This window comes from Larimichthys crocea, chromosome VIII (genome assembly GCF_000972845.2).
Source record: "Larimichthys crocea isolate SSNF chromosome VIII, L_crocea_2.0, whole genome shotgun sequence".
NCBI lineage: Eukaryota > Metazoa > Chordata > Actinopteri > Sciaenidae > Larimichthys > Larimichthys crocea.
In genome coordinates, this window is record NC_040018.1 from 17,042,998 (window position 1) to 17,059,334 (window position 16,337).

Below are 16,337 nucleotides of genomic sequence, written 5' to 3' on the forward strand. Positions count from 1 at the left end.
TCAAAGTACCATAAACAACATTAGTGTGGTTTACAGTCAGGCAGGGCTTAGAATACATCACCCCTTTGTACCCAACTCCCTCTTTGCTATCATCATATCGCTTTCTTTCCATCAATCTTTAACTCTGCAGTATGTGCATGTATTTGCATTATCTGTCCCTCTGTTTCTATTTTTTTTTAGCATCCTTGTCCTTTGGCCTCACCTTTCTCTCTTAATTATTGATGATAATAATAATGCTCAAATAATAAAAACAATAGATTCCCTCAATATCACTGTCTTCGTTTTCCTGTCTAATCAAAAAGTGTTGTTCAACCTGATTTTACTGTAACTGCATTCAGAACAAAGCATTTGACTGACTAACTTTTGGTCTTCTGTTTGAGCTGTCCAAACTCTCTGGGTTTCTAAACATACTTTTGACCTGTATCCAATCAGGGCGCTCTCTTGGTGTTGTCAACATTGTCCAGTCCAACCTCAATGCGCACCCCAAAGGAAAGACAGTTCTACATGCTGATGCTGGTTTTCTGTCTGGTCTTCCCCAACTTCCTGGTGTTTCTTAAATCACTGTGGAGGTGTGCCTTCAGGAGCTTTGTACAGCCTAACATGAGGATCATGGGATTCGTAAGTTTCTCCAAAGCATACTCATTTATTACGTAATGAATAAGACAGTGGAAAACGTTTATCATAAGTGCTTATTTACAACCTTACATGGTAGGGCTACATGGTATCAGTATCACAAGGATATTACAGCAATATTTGATTTGATTTTCATCATTCATTAGTCATGGCACTGCTCATCTGAGAGATTATGAATCTTGATGAGGAAGACAATTTAGAGAACTACTCAGAGTTACTAAATCTAAAACATGACCATGCACACATTTTCACGAGACCTTTCAAAAGAAATTAATACTATTATAAATTTCATGTACAAATAGCAGATCTTGAAAATAGTATTCCATTGGGTCATATTTTCATGTTCCTAGACACAGTCAAATTTAATATTTGCCATCTTGTACACATTGAGATTCATTCATGCTTCTTTTGGCCTTCAAAATTACTGCATACTGGAAACAATTAGTACATTCAGCAAATCTACATAGCCTAGGACAATACAAGTAGCTTGATTTCCTGATTGATTGCTAAGCCAATGCTGGACAGAGGTGCATTTATAAAACCACAACAGTGTCATTACAGATTTAAAAATGTGTGATGTGATGTTTAAATTTGACACTTTCACCTACCCATATAAATACAGTATGCAAACGTAATCTTGTGTTTCCTTTTCAGATCTGTCTCATTGAGTGTACGGTGTCTCTTGGTACCTCAGTCCTGGTGCTCGTCGTTATGCCTCAGTTTGATGTGTTGACCAATCTCTTCATCAGTGGAGGAGTCTGTATCGTTTCTGCCATTCTGCAAATAGTATTCAGACTACAGAGAGAAAAATGGAAAATCATTTTCCCAGTCTGCTCCCTCATTCTCACAGTTGCCGGTAACTATCTGCAACATTGTCATGTCTCTGTCTCTTTTCTGGAAACATGACACCAGTGTTACTCTGACCAAGAACACATTTGATCAACTCTACCCTCACAGAGTCAAGATGGTGCTGTTGTTCAAAGCTTGTAAAAGGTCATTTGTTTAATGTCCATGCTGACACGTCTTTCCAAATTAGATCTAGGAAGGTGGTGAGTGGTCCCTACAGAACAGAACATAATCATAGATGGCAAACTGATTGCTTTCCTCTGTTCCTGCTACTTATTGTGTGTCTCCAGGTTTTGACTAAACTGAGCTGTCTCTCTAATTATCTGTCAAGTCGGCTCTTTCACTGTTTTTCCTATTATTGAATTGTGTTTTTCCATGTAATGTCTGGTTCAGCAAATATGCCACCCTAGTTATGACAACTGTCTCAGGTGAATGATGGAAGATTTAGTAAATGGCATGACAACACATGACAAATTATTATTTGAGTATTCAAATACAAGTTGTATGCAGGTTGCAAGCATTTTCCATGGTGGAGAAAAACAACAAACAGCTCACATTGTTTAGAAAAAATGTTTGAATTCATTTGAACGTTTAGATGCCTAATGAGAGAGGTATGTCATTCATTTAAGTGCTAGCTGCATGGATAATAAGTCATGATAGTGTGTGTGTGACTGCAATCCTGCCTCTCCCTAATATCTATATAGTACTAAATTGTTTTCCATTGTAACTTGCCAGATTAACATGAATTTTCTAGCCAACAGCTACTAACAGCTAACCCCACTAACTAATTAACTACCTGACAAACTAACAGGTTACTGCCTACTGGGGATTGACTACTATGTTCGTGTAACGTCGTTTGTGGACACACAGAGCGAGGACTGCTATATTTACATTGGAATTGGAATTTTCTCTTCACTCCTCATCTCCTTTTGCTGGTGGGAAAATACAATGCAAGCCACTAACCGTATGCAGGTATAATGTTCTCTATAATGTGTTTTTATTGTTCTGTCTTCAATGCACCAACCTACCAACTAAAAAAACACTTATTTTTCTACCTCAAACTAGAACTCTGGATGTAAAAACTTGAAATAATCTACTGAACTTAGCCTTAAAACATAAAAAAAAGTTATTTTAACAGTTGCAACTTTGAATTTTTTTGTATTTGTATCGCACACATGACCAACTGTGCTAGGTGTTAGATGAAATGAATGGATGAACTGGTTTAGGCCTTACATAGTGACTTGACATGATTAGCGAGACTTTTCCAATGTCTCTCTTTGTCTCTCTCATTGTCTCTCAGGAAACACTGTCAGATTTGGACGGTTACAGGGACTTTGTATTTGTCATCAGCAGTATTCTGAGGATAATAGTGATAGGTAAGTATCTGTCCATCAATGTCTGTATCAACAACATTCAAAATTACACGTGTTCTTGAGATGTATTCAACGTCAATTAACATCCAGCACCGCTGTGTTTTTCGCCATGCTTAGATTGTTAAGATGGATTGTAGAGGATGTTCTCCAGCTGTTAGGAAGTCTTCAATTATTGTATCCAATTTTGTGAAGCTATGTTTTCTTTTTTGCACAACGCAGCACTATCAAGTTATTCCACTCTATACTACAGACCGATCACCTAATATTTATTTGTGTTTCTTATTTCAAATCAGCACATCAATTTCATGTTAACCTATTCTAACACGTTGGGCTCTTTTTTATATTGTAATTATAAATATTGCAATTATTGTATATTGTATGTACATATCTTTGATATTTTTTATATTGTGCTGTTCATTTTACTTTATTCTTTCAAATTAGTGACATGTATAACATGTATTCTGTTGTAGGAGGAGTATACGTGTTGTACCATTGGTTTATTGAGAAATCTATCTACTGGGACGACTTTAAACTGGGGAAAGATGACTGGGAATTACTGCAAATAGGTCTGGTGTTGTTGTTCTTACAGGTAGGTAGAATGAGGATGGAAAAAAAACAAACACGTGTGACACAGGTAGAGATGGACAGTAGATATGTACAGACTTTGCACATATGGTACATGTACAAAGTCCATACATGGTTCTCTTCTTTTACTGCTAAATAGTGAACATGCATGCCTATATCTACTTTAGAGTTTGTACAGTGAAACTGAAGTAGCACAGCCTAAAAAGACAGTACGTGTTTGAGCTCATGCAATAAGCTTTCTTTGAAGGTGCGATGAAACTGAAGAAGGAATTGGAAATGTATATAATAGCCAGAGCACCTGATTTGTCACTGGCAACGCACCACTGCAGCAGACAAAATTGCATTTGATGTTTGACGTCTGATAAAAGCATGTGTCAAATTTCCAGCACTGTTTTACTGGACACACTGAGGGAGAATTGCAATGCTATCATTTCTCGTCATCTTGTTATTTTTAAACTTGATTTTTGTCTCTTCCATAGCCTACTGAATGAATATGTATTTTTGTTTTACTGCTTACTACTCACAGCAATGCCAGGTCTAGAATGAATCAGTCAATTAAATACTTCAACAACACACAACTCTTGTTGATTCCAGTGGGTTTAACTCAATCACTGACCAGAATCTTACTGGCACTCAGTTATATCTATAGTCTGTAACTAACAGGCTAAATAAATAAAAAATTGCAGTGGCCTTAATAAATACTTCTCTTTCCTTCTCAGGCCTTCTGCTCAGCAGCCTGCCACTGGTTTGGCGTGGTGGCCTGTAAGATTCATGCAGTCAGGATGAGTTTTGCGCTGCCAGTATGTTGCACAGGACCTACAGTGCTACTGTTGGGACTCGTACTTTTCTTAACCCAGGCAGAAAGATTGGATGGAGCACACCATGGGAACATCACAGGTGAGCACCGATCCAATTTTGTTATATTGTTTGTGCTTGATCTCATTTAGATGTACTTTTGTTTAATCACTTACTACCAACATCCAGAAACATTAATTATGATTCCACTGCAGAGTTTTGTGAAAGTTTGCGCTACTTGAGCGAAAAGAACTCCACCCCTGTGGTTTTGCTGGAACTCACAAAGAGCATATGTCGGACTTCACTCAACAGGTACTTGTTTGTGCATGATTGTGTGCATGTGTGAGAGAGCGAGTAAGTCATTGAGTGTGCAATAGTTCCACTCACTGAAATACAGTGAGTGGAAATACACAGGCAACAGTATTAAGCATGCCCCAAGATCTAAGCTGTGTATGCTTGTGTGTAGCCTTGGTAGTAGTTGCTAGTATAAATGTTCTTCTAAACTGTCCTAAACTACATATCATGCAATTTCCTATAACGATATTAAGAAATCTATGTACTGTACAAGCACACACATTCACTCTATGTATAGTTTCCCCATAATGTTCATGGACTATTTGATTGACAGCTACTACCTGCAATGGCCTTTTTTAATGCTGGCACTGGAGGGAGTGTGTATGTGGTCAGGCTTCGTCACATGCACCTACTACGTATGGAAGATCAAGGTATCAATATAAAACACACACCTGCACGCACGCGCACACACACACCACCACCACCACCAAGCCCTCTATTTACAATAAGCTATGCTAAGAGTCAGTCAGTCTTTGTAATTTGGATGAACCAACCTCCAAAAAAAGGTTTCCAGATTAGTAGCATCCAGTTTATATTTATTAAATTTTAGGTCTACTGGTTTCATCAGCCCAGGGACCTCTTATCTTATTAAGATCAGACAAAAAGGCATACACCCAAATGTCACTATGGTTCACCATGTCTTAGGTCCAGCGCATAGAGAGAACCTCTCAGCTCTTTGTTCGTCGCCTCTATGAATCTGCTTTCATTGACCTGTCGCTGCTACTGAACACCAAGATGAAGGTGCCACGAGCACGAAACCAAGAGAGGTGAGAGAAGTCTAAGAAAAGAGTTTACATGATTACTTATTTTTTGTATTTTATTTTATTGTGGTTATATTATAAGTTAGTATATGGTGAAATCACAGCAAGGGTGATTAAAAGTGGCATAATTCATTTTAAATATGTCATGTGTGTAAGATATGCTTTATGCGTTTTTCCGTCTAATGATGAATACACTGACACTGCTGTCATAACAGATCAGATTTTGTGGACTGTTGCTCACAACATGTTTAAAACTTGAGAACCTCTCTTACCCTCCTCTCTCCTTTACAGCCAAGATGACATGCAGAAATGTGTGATCTATCTTTGTGCCACCATGTGGCATGAGACCTATGATGAAATGTTGAAAATTCTCACCTCTATGTTCAGGTTAGAGACACTACACTGTTACAGTCCTTTTTTTGACATCCATTTAAAAAGTGTGTAAGATTCAGTAGTCTGTTATATTGCCCTTTAAAATGCTAGTCATCATTTAAATGTATCCACTTTATTTGCTCACGATTTAGGATTAAATTTTCTAAACATTTGTGATGTTTAATATTTAAAATTACATTCTATCAATTTCCTTGCTTTTACAGTTTGTACAAATACTTCATGAATAGGCTTTTGTAATATCATTACAATCGTTTGCTGATGTTTCAGGTTGGACCGCTATCGAGGTGACCCAAACCAGAAACATAACGACTGTTTTGACTTTGAGTGTCACATTTATGTAGACGACGCCTTCATGACTGACGAGGAAACAAACCAGAGGCTGGTTAATAGTTACGTTAATGACCTGACCCAAGTTGTCATCGAGGTGTATAGGTGAGGCTGTCCATCCATCCACACACAGACATACAGTACATACATACACATCCATTCATCTATCTATAACCATCCATCCATTCATCCATCCATACAGGGTATTTACCAACAAAGAACCAGATGATGTGTCGATCATTGAGACCCCCTATGGAGGCAGGCTGATGTTCGTTATGCCAGAAGGCAACATGCTTTATTTCCACCTTAAAGACAAAAGTCTCATCAGGAACAAGAAAAGATGGTCACAGGTATGGAGTAGTAATGGTGTTTTGTGTGTCAATATATTCTTTTATGTGTGTGCATAAACCAGTGTCATAGTACAAGATATAGATATTTGGTAGACTACAGTAAAAGACAGAAGTCCTCAAATGATATGTACAGGCATGCTTAATCATCTCTGAGAAACAGCAAAAATGAAAGACATTTTCATGTACTGATTCATCTAATCAGAATGGACACATCATCCACTAATCTACAAAATCAGTGACTCCCTGAATAGCTGTCACTTTTGATGGGGGAAGGTGCTTTTCAACAGCAATTATTGTATTGCTGACTAGTCTGATGATTATTTTCTTGACTTAATCATTCTATATCTTAGTAACTTAGTCTATAGAGTCCAGCATCCTGTCCTGTCTTCAAATTGTTTTTTTTCCAAATTCCATTTATTATCATGTAGCAGAAAATACTCTTCAGTTTCAGATGCTGAAATAGTTTTTTCTTGAAGTTTCTTTGAAGAAATAGGTCAGTTGAATGTTTTGAAACATTTTCTTTGGAGCTGATTAATCGATTTTGAAGTTCTGATATATTTTCAGATATATCATTGCACTAGCTAAATTTGTAGTGTAGTGCAGTTAAAAAGTCTATGTTTTTTGTATTGTTTTTATATTGTGACATACATAATTATAGTGTCTTTTGTTTGTGTTATGGTTCCTTTAAACAATGGATTTTCACATTATACATTGCTGTATATAACTTTCAGATTATGTATCTGTATTACTTACTCGGCTGGAAGGGCTACGTCGTCAAGAACCCTCAGAAGATCACAGTAAGACTTTTCTGCTTTTTGTGTAAAATGTATATTAGTATATTGACAGTATTCAGATAAAACATTTAAATCCATGAAATACTTATCATGTTCTCTTCAGCGCCATAATAACCCCTGCAGAGCCAGTCTAATCTCTATGGATGGCGAGAGTTATCTGTTGCCTCAGTACAGCAATGACGACAAGAGAAAATCCATCTCAGATGACCACACTTACATTCTGGCTCTGGACGGAGACACCGACTTCCAGCCTAAAGCTGTGATTTTGCTTGTAGACAGGTCGGTAACAAATCAAATGACTAATGTATACTATCATGGCCCAGGACTGAGGTCGCAACATTTTCCAACATAAATCATTGATACTGCTGCTGGACAGGAAATGCTCTAGCTAGTGTTGTCAGTATTGTTTGGTTAAAATTATGTTTTTAAGAGCAAAAATTAATTTTTTTTTTTATTTTTATTTTTTTGATTGACAGGTTGAGGATGTATTACAATGTGGGTGCAGCATGTGGTAGAATCCATCCTACTGGTATGGGTAAGTAGACATTTTTTAAATGTTTATTTGGCACAGTTTCTTAGTGAAATTAAGTTGTGGCATCTATAGCAGAAGGCACAGTAGTTTCATCTAACAAGATTCAAGTGAGTACAAGACCAAGGCCATGCCTTTACATGCACCTGGAGCCAGTACAGTATAACTATGATGGCAAGGATGAGCTTGGGTTGTGTGATAGCTTCCTTAGTAGCAAATCATCGACTATGAAGGTCAAGGTGCAGAGGACTAGCACCTCAAATGCATGCCCTAAAATGATCACAAATAATCACATAAATCATCAGCACCATAATATCATTCATGTGTCAGTTGGTTGCTCAGGTGGAAACTTGATTAAAAATAGCATAGCTATTAACTGGAACAGCTTTTTTAGTAAACAAAGCTATTAGAGTGAAAATATATTGATTCCATATACAGCACTGGTGTGTTTGCATGCTCTTTATACAATCCAAAAGTGAGATGATGGTTATAAACCCAGTGTATGACAGGATAGACCCCAGCTTCCATAACCTTCACTGTGACTGAGTAGAAAAAAAAATAATAATTCAACAGATAAGTCTCAAACATTTTTTGATGTCACTGTTGAAGTTTGTCTCTCATTTCACATTTGTCTCTATCACTGTCTGCCATTCCAGGTCCCATGGTGTGGTACCAGAAGTTTGAGTATGCAGTAGGCCACTGGCTACAGAAGACAGCAGAGCATGTGTTTGGCTCTGTGCTGTGCAGTCCAGGATGTTTCAGTCTGTTCAGAGGGTCGGCTTTAATGGATGACAACGTGCTGAAGAGATACACAACCACTGCATCCCAAGCTTCAGAATATGTTCAATATGACCAAGGTTGGTGCAGCAGTTTTGTACTCTTGCATTGTGTGATGAACCAGGAACCAGGAATTGCACAGTGACAGGATATGTTACACATTAAAAACAATATAACAGTATAAACCAGTATGTACCAGTTGGCTAGCAGTTACATCACAGAGATTTTTTGTAAACCTACAATCAAACTAGCAAAGTCACTGATTGCATGGAGACAACAACTATACTGACCCCCTGCAGAAATAACACTTACCAACAATAAAAGTATTAAGGTACATTACAAATGCAAATTACAAACCCACCACAGGGACAGGATACAGCAGATTGGTAACAGTATGTAGGGTGTCCCCCTCAAGTCTGCAGGGGCCCAGTAGATGGCGCTCATGTTCTACACAACACACCAGTCCCAGTGGGAAACTAATAATACGATAAACAAGTTGACTGAAATCAAATAGTAAAGTAACTGCAAATAATGGCACATAAAGTACTGCTAATGTAAAGTAATGGTAAGTGGAATCATAAACTCACTACACTGGCACAGATGCAAGGCTACCAACCATTTTTTACCTCACCTACCTGGTTTTGTCTCTTTACCTTCCTTCTTTGATTGTTCATGTTCTTGTGTGTCTTGTATGTGCATTTTTTTTTAGGGGAGGATCGTTGGCTGTGTACTTTGTTACTCCAGCAAGGATGGCGTGTGGAATACAATGCTGCATCAGATGCATACACCAACTCACCACAGGAGTTCAAAGAGTTTTATAACCAGAGGAAACGATGGGGACCTTCTACACTGGCCAATACACTTGATCTTTTGCACAGGTTACTGTTATTTATTATTAGTAACAGTGGAGGTTGCATCCATGGTAATGTACTTAAATGAAAAAAAAATGGAATACTATGTTGTGTTTTGTTTTTTCTGGGGTTTCAGAGTCATAACTACAACTAGCTGTTGACTATGACTGTATGACATGTACATTGTGTTAATGTTAACTTGTGCTTGTGACTTGAATCATAGTGGTGGGGAGACAGTGAAGAGAAACATGTCCGTCTCCAGGCTTTACATCCTCTACCAGATGTTCACTGTTGGTTCCTCTATCCTTGGTCCAGCCTCTGTGACTCTCATGATAGCAGGTAGGTTCAGGTCTAGTTTATTACTCTACAAGCCCTTGTCTAATGTCTGCAGTGGAGCCAACATTGTTCCTGTTGCTCTCATCTCCACTTGTGTTTTTCCTTTTCAAATATAGAGGCAAAAGGTTTTGCATAGTTTTGCCTATTTTAGTGCATTCAGACAGGATGTTATTGTTACTGTATGTCTCTCAACCAAAGCTCTCTCACTCTCTCAAACCATCTGACACAAATCAAATTAAACTTCTTCATAGGTAGATTATCAGAGTTTAGTCCGTGAATACACCCGTATAGTCTCAGTTTCAGAGACATTTCAGGCTGTCTGTCGAGGTTTGACCAATGTGAGTGTGTGATTGGTTTGCGGAGCGTGACGTGGGGCTCCGTTTTCCTAAAAGTTGGATCTGGATTAACCTCTCTCTTGCTGACACCCCCGCGGCACGGACCGCTGGTGCTGAAACAGACCACCCCCACTGAAATGAATAGAAAAACTTCTGTTTTCACCGGAGCCTGTGTGTTGTCTTTTTGAATCCAAAAAGACAACACATTGCTGCTTATAAAGTTGCTAAACTTTGACTTGATTTCTGAAGATTTCCTCAGAAATGTTTTTACCATCTGTTCTTTATTTAACCCCGTTCTCTCTCTGTCTTTTCCTACCAGGTGCTTTCCAATTTGTCTTCGGCCTCGATGGCGAAATTTCCATCATCGTTGCAAGCGTTCCTCCCGTGTTCTACATCATCCTCTGTTTTATAACCAAGACCAATACCCAAATAACCATCGCTGCCATTATGAGTATTCTGTACGCATTCCTCATGACTGCATCCTTCTTTTCTATCATCGGTGCGTAAAAACTCTTGATTTCATATCACTGTGTGTGACATTTTTGTATTTTAAACCCTTAAACACACAATATTTCCCTTCTAGGTGACATGGTGATTCAGGGTACTTTCATAACCCCCACTGGCTTGTTTTTGATTTCTATGTCAGTCATGTATTTGGTGACAGCTTTACTACACCCAGAGGAGTTCGGTATGGTTGTATTATTTTATTTTATACTTTTTAGTTTTACACACATATGTGTATTGTGTGTGTGTGGTGTATATATATATATATATAATATATATATATATATTATAATCTATATATATATATATACACACACACACACACACACACACACAGTTTCATGCAATGTTCTGTTATTTTATTTTCTCTTCTCTTCTAGGGATGATTATCTATGGTCTGATGTATTTCATCTGTATCCCCAGTGGATACCTCCTACTGACCATCTACTCACTGGTTAACATGAATGATGTGTCCTGGGGCACAAGGGAAACCAACAAGTAAAGCACTAATCATTAATAGAGAGATGAGTGGTACTTTCAGCTTCAATCCATTATTTCATAATTGATTCATCTTTTAATTTATTATCATCATCATTTCTAATCATAAAGTAGGTCAATGATAAATGACTCACTTATCCAACAGATAAGCAGAGGCAGCATGAAATTAATTTGTTTTTACTTCTGTTAATCAGCATGCCCAATAATTTGCAATGTGTGTACGTTTCTGACCATTCTTCTTTCTATCTGTTAGGGGAGGAGCAGAAGTGAAGAAAATGAATAATGTTCTGTGTAAGAGAGACTGTCAACTCTGCTGCTGGGACATGAAGATAGAGGTACTGTTAACAAACAACTACTGTACTGACAAGCCTTCAGCTGGATGAATACATATATTAATTTTAACTTGTTGCTTTGCAGGTATCACAGGAAACAGAGAATCTGATGATTCAGAAGATCACAGGTCAAACTGCACAACAAGCTCTTCTCAATCCAATCACCACTGGGGAAACAACTCAACAGGCAGATGCAAAGTTGGAACCTCAAGCCAAAGTCGACACAACCAAACAAGAAGCTGTGTTTGAGAAAGGGGATAAGAAACCTGAAACTGACAAACCGGAGAGAAAGTCAAGAAAAGGCAAGGACGTTGCTTATAGTGACACGTATGTATTTTTTTTCTTTCTTCTCTCATGTTAAACATTAATCTGTTTGGGCACTAAATATTTTAGTAACTGCCATTTATCAGTCATCCAAAATGTCATTCATGATATCTTTCTCTATATACTGCTGATGACAAACAGCAGAAAAAAGTACAGTACAGTTCTAGTACCAAACTTTGGACGTTTATGCCTTGCAGGAAGACCCATACTGTCCAACATTAACAAAAATGTTTGTTTTTGTTTGTTTGTTTGTTTGTTTGTTTGTTTGTTTGTGTGCGCACACGCGTGTGTGTCTGTGTGCAGAAGTTCATCCAACCAAGATTATATGAGTGATATGAGTGATGATGACGATGACTCCAGGATTGATGAACTCGAGAAGATGCTGGAGGAGCCTCCTGCGAGTGGTGAGAAGCACTTAAACTGTGTTTTTGTCCTAGAAACTACATACTGTATGTACAGCATACTCTAATGACATTATTGGTCTGTGCGTGTGTTTGTGGATGTATGTGTAGACTGGGTGGAGCCAGTAAAAGACGTGTTTTTGAAGAAGCTGACGTATGCCAACATGAAGAGAAATCTACAAGAACAAATACGGTACAAATCATTATACACACACTACGCTTCTGGCAATATTCACAAAAACTGTGGTGAATATCACTGAAAATAAATTTTAAAAAATTGTGTCTATTCCCATAGACACTCAGTAAAAATATACACTCACAGAATACACATCATGTTGGTTTTTTGACAAGCTCATGGGCAAATTTAAAATTGTGAGAAAATAGTGTATATTATTTATTGCGTCCTAAAGCAGTTTAAAACACAGTCAAACATCAGCTAAAATTCTATGGTTGCAATTGTAGGATGATAGTTATTTGTTTTTATGCTTTTCTTGCCCTCAGATATTCACTTCGCAACAAAGACGATGATGACGTGTGTGAAGATTTGGTCCAAATGTTAACAGACACTCTTAATAGAGAACTAATTGGAGTGGGACCTGAGACTGTTCTGTCAAAAAGTCAACTGGAATCATTACAATCTGCACTGGAACAGCAGGTAATAATGATAACAACAATAATAACAATAATAATAGCACAAAAGCAGTTGATTTAGTTATACAAATACTAATAATTTGTTGTTCTTGAAATAATAGTTTGACAGCAATCTATATATTCATTATGTAAAATGTCAAATTTTAATATATAACATTTATATGGTTTTTTTATTTAAGAGGCTTTTGATTTTATGATTGAATCAACGAGTAATTGACTTTGCCTATCTCCCAGGCACGGCATACCCTTAAGACCAATCACATGGAGAAATTACTGAAGAGAGTACGGAGAGCCATCGATAAAACACTGACTGCCCCAAAAGTGCAAAAGCTAGATGAGGTAAGATGCTGAGTCAGCCACTGGGTCTGTAAGCAAATACTGTACAACACCCAGCAGAGATAAGTCAGTCGCCTAATTATCTGAATTTTTTAAGATAAACAAATATTTTAATGGATAATGAAGAAAACCTTTACTTTCCAATTTTGTCTTGATCTAAAACAAATTCTAAAATTCTTTGTGTATAATGGACATTTGTGTATATCCGTGCGTTTGTTTAGGCTGAGGATGACTTCTGGAACAAGTTAATCGATCGCTACTTGGAACCTATCACTCAGACTAAAGAGCATAAGGAAAGGATCTCCAAAGAACTGAAGTCACTGCGCAACAAGGTCAGCTATCTGCAGTGTGTCTTGGAATTTTCTTTGTGCTTGAGGCATGAATTCTGTCTCACATCTTGATTAGAGCCAGACCAATATGATTTTTGAAAATGATACCAGTAACAAAAGAAAAGGCAACTGAAGAATTTATGAGCTGGAATGAAATAGAAATATATAGTCAAATAATATTTGTATGTGTATTGTTCTCATTTTACACGGATACGAACATTTATTAAGAATATGTAAGTTAAATATTGTGTTTAACCTAAATTTGAAATTGTCAACTAATTGTAGATGACACTGCTGCAAGTTGCCCCTTCAGCAGTACTGTACCTAACAATTCACTCTACTGGACAGAGTAGAGTGAACTTTGCAGACACACCAACAAATTACTACAAGCATTATTTTCAGCCAACGATATATCGGCCAGGCTCTAATTTTGTATGCACTCTTTTCTATACTTTTTCCCACTAAAATTGACACGTATTCGTCGTTATTATTATGACTAGAACAACTATTATCCTTCTTCCCCACAGGCAGTCTTCCTGTATTTCATCATCAACGTGCTGTGGGTGGTAGCTACTTTCTTCCTGCAGGCCATTGGAAGTGATATCATCAGCATCAAGATCCCTAAATACTATCCAAATGGAACTCTATCTGAAGACTCCCTCAAGGTTGGACAGACACAATCCAAGATATACATGTGCAGTAGAGACAGAGATAGTTTAAAAAAAAAAAAAGGACTAGGACATATTTTTGAATGTCTGTCAGTAGTGCTGTAAGTCATGCTAAAGGTAATCACCATTACTGTGATTTTGTGTTGATAGGTGGAGCCTCTCAGTTTGATGTTCCTGTTGTCATTTGCTGTTCTTCTCCTTATCCAGTTTCTGGCCATGTTATATCACAGGTACATACACACACACAAACTTTGAATTTACATCACTTCACATTCAGTTTTTACTTGTCTTTGACAGCTTGATAGACTGACCTTTAAAAAAAAAAAAAAACTTTTTTAATTCATACTGAATATTTTCCCCCACCATGAGAAGGGAAATGCTTAACAGATTAACAAATGACTCCATTATGGAGAATTATAATGAGATATCTGTTGTTCTAGTTGTACTATTATACTTGTATTTCATCTTGGTGTCTTTCTGTTTGCAGGATCTACACTCTGATCCATGTCGTGTCCTATCGCAGCACAGAGAAAGACTACAAACCGAAAGAAGAGGTAAATAACAACATTCATACGTATATATGCACATAAAACTGCAGATAAATTAATTGGATTCTTTGTCAGGTACAAGACTTGCAGGAACGTGATTATATTAATGCACTATGCCACTTGGGGCCATCAAAATAACATTGTGAAAGATATTGCAACAATGTTACCACAATACACATGTGGTACAGTATTTATTGCTAAATCTGCACCTCCTCTGTGTCTAATGTTGATTTGATAATGATCCTTGCGCCCTGAAGTCAACAGAAGAAATTAGGTGACAATGTGAAAATAGTACCCATTTTTGTGTGAGCTAAATATGCTCTTACATATCACTGTGTAGAACACAGGTGTTTATCCTTAGCTGAACAGTCTGCTTTAAGAAAACCAACCACTGCATATAAGGTATGATGAGTATACAAAGTGAAACTAATGGAGGGGTAAAGGAAATTACTGACTTTTTTTCAATTGCAGGAACAAGACAACTAAATTATGTTTCAATTAAAATAATGGGTGTGTGACATCGATACATGTCTAAAGGCCTCTACACAGACATATCAGACACTCAGACTGAAATGCAATACTTCTTCATTAGTTGCAAACAAAGTACAGATCAGTCTTGATGCAAAACGACTTGAAGAAGAATGATAAAAATGCAACGACCAGACTCAATACACAAATCACACAAAACCAACAGCCAACCAGGTGATTTGACAACTAAAATGTCTGACTATGATATCGCACAAAATAATAAATTCAGCCAAACCCATTAAAAGCAATATAACCACTGCATATACAATACACACACAGCCACAGTTAGTCCTGTACGATCAGGAAAGCCACAGAGCAAGCAGGGGGAGGAGAGAGTGTGTTTGACTCACCTGAAACGGTTTTTCTTTGTGGTGGCAAAGTGTCCAGATAACCAGGCCACAAACTGTAAACTTTCTCCACACAGTACTTCCATTTATTTGGAGTGTCCAAGTGTTTTCTGACTTTTTTGTCCGACTTTTTTTGTTTTTTTTGTTTACTCCCAGCCAGGAGTAGCTCAATTTTCTCCTAAAACCTATGCAGGTAACGTTGTCTTAACTCGTCTCAAGCACATGGGTTACCCGATATTATTAACGCTGCTGGTAACTTGTTAACTAAGTTACCCAATTGTTTACTTTTTGTTTAACTTTTCAGGGTTTCAAGTCACAGTGGCTAACTTAAACATTTTTTACCGGAGTCGTCTTGCTACTAGGTTTTCCAAAGGCTGTGCTAATTAACAGGCAACATCTTCCCCTGCGTTTCTGTCGGTACACTTGGCTGCAGTACCACCTATCACCACACACAGGCTGGATGAGTTACACAGGTGTATACGTTGCAAAGCTAGGCGGGGGGGGGCGCTGTTTCACTTAGATAGATAGAATGATTTAATGAAACTGGCAATATTTAATCACAATCAAAACATGAAATACCAAAAAATATTGAAGGTTGATACATTATTTAATTAATCCAAAAAATACATTACATAAAATAAGAAAAACATTACAGTTCATGAATTATATCTTTTACAGTTTCCAGAAACTGAAACTATGATTAAAAATATAAACAATAATAATAATTCTTGGTGATATACTGAGTAACGGGGATGCAATTCTACTATATAGTGTACAGTATTGATGTCATTTTTTGATGTCAAAATTATTTCAACAAAGAGTGTATTTTTGT

The 16,337-nt window shown here is 37.3% G+C and overlaps 1 protein-coding gene and 1 long non-coding RNA gene across 2 annotated transcripts in view; one reads left to right on the plus strand and one right to left on the minus strand.

Annotated features, from left to right (window-relative positions):
- The window catches only part of chs1 (chitin synthase 1), a 33,520-nt gene that overhangs the window by 15,970 nt on the left and 1,213 nt on the right, over positions 1-16,337 (plus strand). The window contains exons 4-34 of the mRNA XM_019254286.2: positions 433-618; positions 1,288-1,489; positions 2,291-2,451; positions 2,780-2,855; positions 3,323-3,441; positions 4,157-4,334; positions 4,448-4,544; positions 4,861-4,957; positions 5,232-5,353; positions 5,639-5,734; positions 6,008-6,172; positions 6,270-6,417; positions 7,149-7,214; positions 7,315-7,490; positions 7,688-7,746; positions 8,397-8,597; positions 9,227-9,395; positions 9,592-9,707; positions 10,359-10,538; positions 10,623-10,727; positions 10,924-11,041; positions 11,295-11,376; positions 11,459-11,700; positions 12,001-12,101; positions 12,210-12,291; positions 12,600-12,753; positions 12,984-13,088; positions 13,307-13,417; positions 13,942-14,079; positions 14,233-14,312; positions 14,570-14,636. Coding sequence (XP_019109831.1) covers positions 433-618; positions 1,288-1,489; positions 2,291-2,451; positions 2,780-2,855; positions 3,323-3,441; positions 4,157-4,334; positions 4,448-4,544; positions 4,861-4,957; positions 5,232-5,353; positions 5,639-5,734; positions 6,008-6,172; positions 6,270-6,417; positions 7,149-7,214; positions 7,315-7,490; positions 7,688-7,746; positions 8,397-8,597; positions 9,227-9,395; positions 9,592-9,707; positions 10,359-10,538; positions 10,623-10,727; positions 10,924-11,041; positions 11,295-11,376; positions 11,459-11,700; positions 12,001-12,101; positions 12,210-12,291; positions 12,600-12,753; positions 12,984-13,088; positions 13,307-13,417; positions 13,942-14,079; positions 14,233-14,312; positions 14,570-14,636 — 3,999 coding nt within the window. The remainder of the gene's footprint in view (positions 1-432; positions 619-1,287; positions 1,490-2,290; positions 2,452-2,779; positions 2,856-3,322; positions 3,442-4,156; positions 4,335-4,447; positions 4,545-4,860; positions 4,958-5,231; positions 5,354-5,638; positions 5,735-6,007; positions 6,173-6,269; positions 6,418-7,148; positions 7,215-7,314; positions 7,491-7,687; positions 7,747-8,396; positions 8,598-9,226; positions 9,396-9,591; positions 9,708-10,358; positions 10,539-10,622; positions 10,728-10,923; positions 11,042-11,294; positions 11,377-11,458; positions 11,701-12,000; positions 12,102-12,209; positions 12,292-12,599; positions 12,754-12,983; positions 13,089-13,306; positions 13,418-13,941; positions 14,080-14,232; positions 14,313-14,569; positions 14,637-16,337) is intronic.
- Positions 502-15,698, minus strand: LOC113746299 (uncharacterized). Its single transcript, XR_003462734.1, has 3 exons — positions 15,509-15,698; positions 1,323-1,428; positions 502-595 (listed from the first exon to the last, which is right to left on the minus strand). It is a non-coding gene; the product is annotated as an uncharacterized LOC113746299 (long non-coding RNA).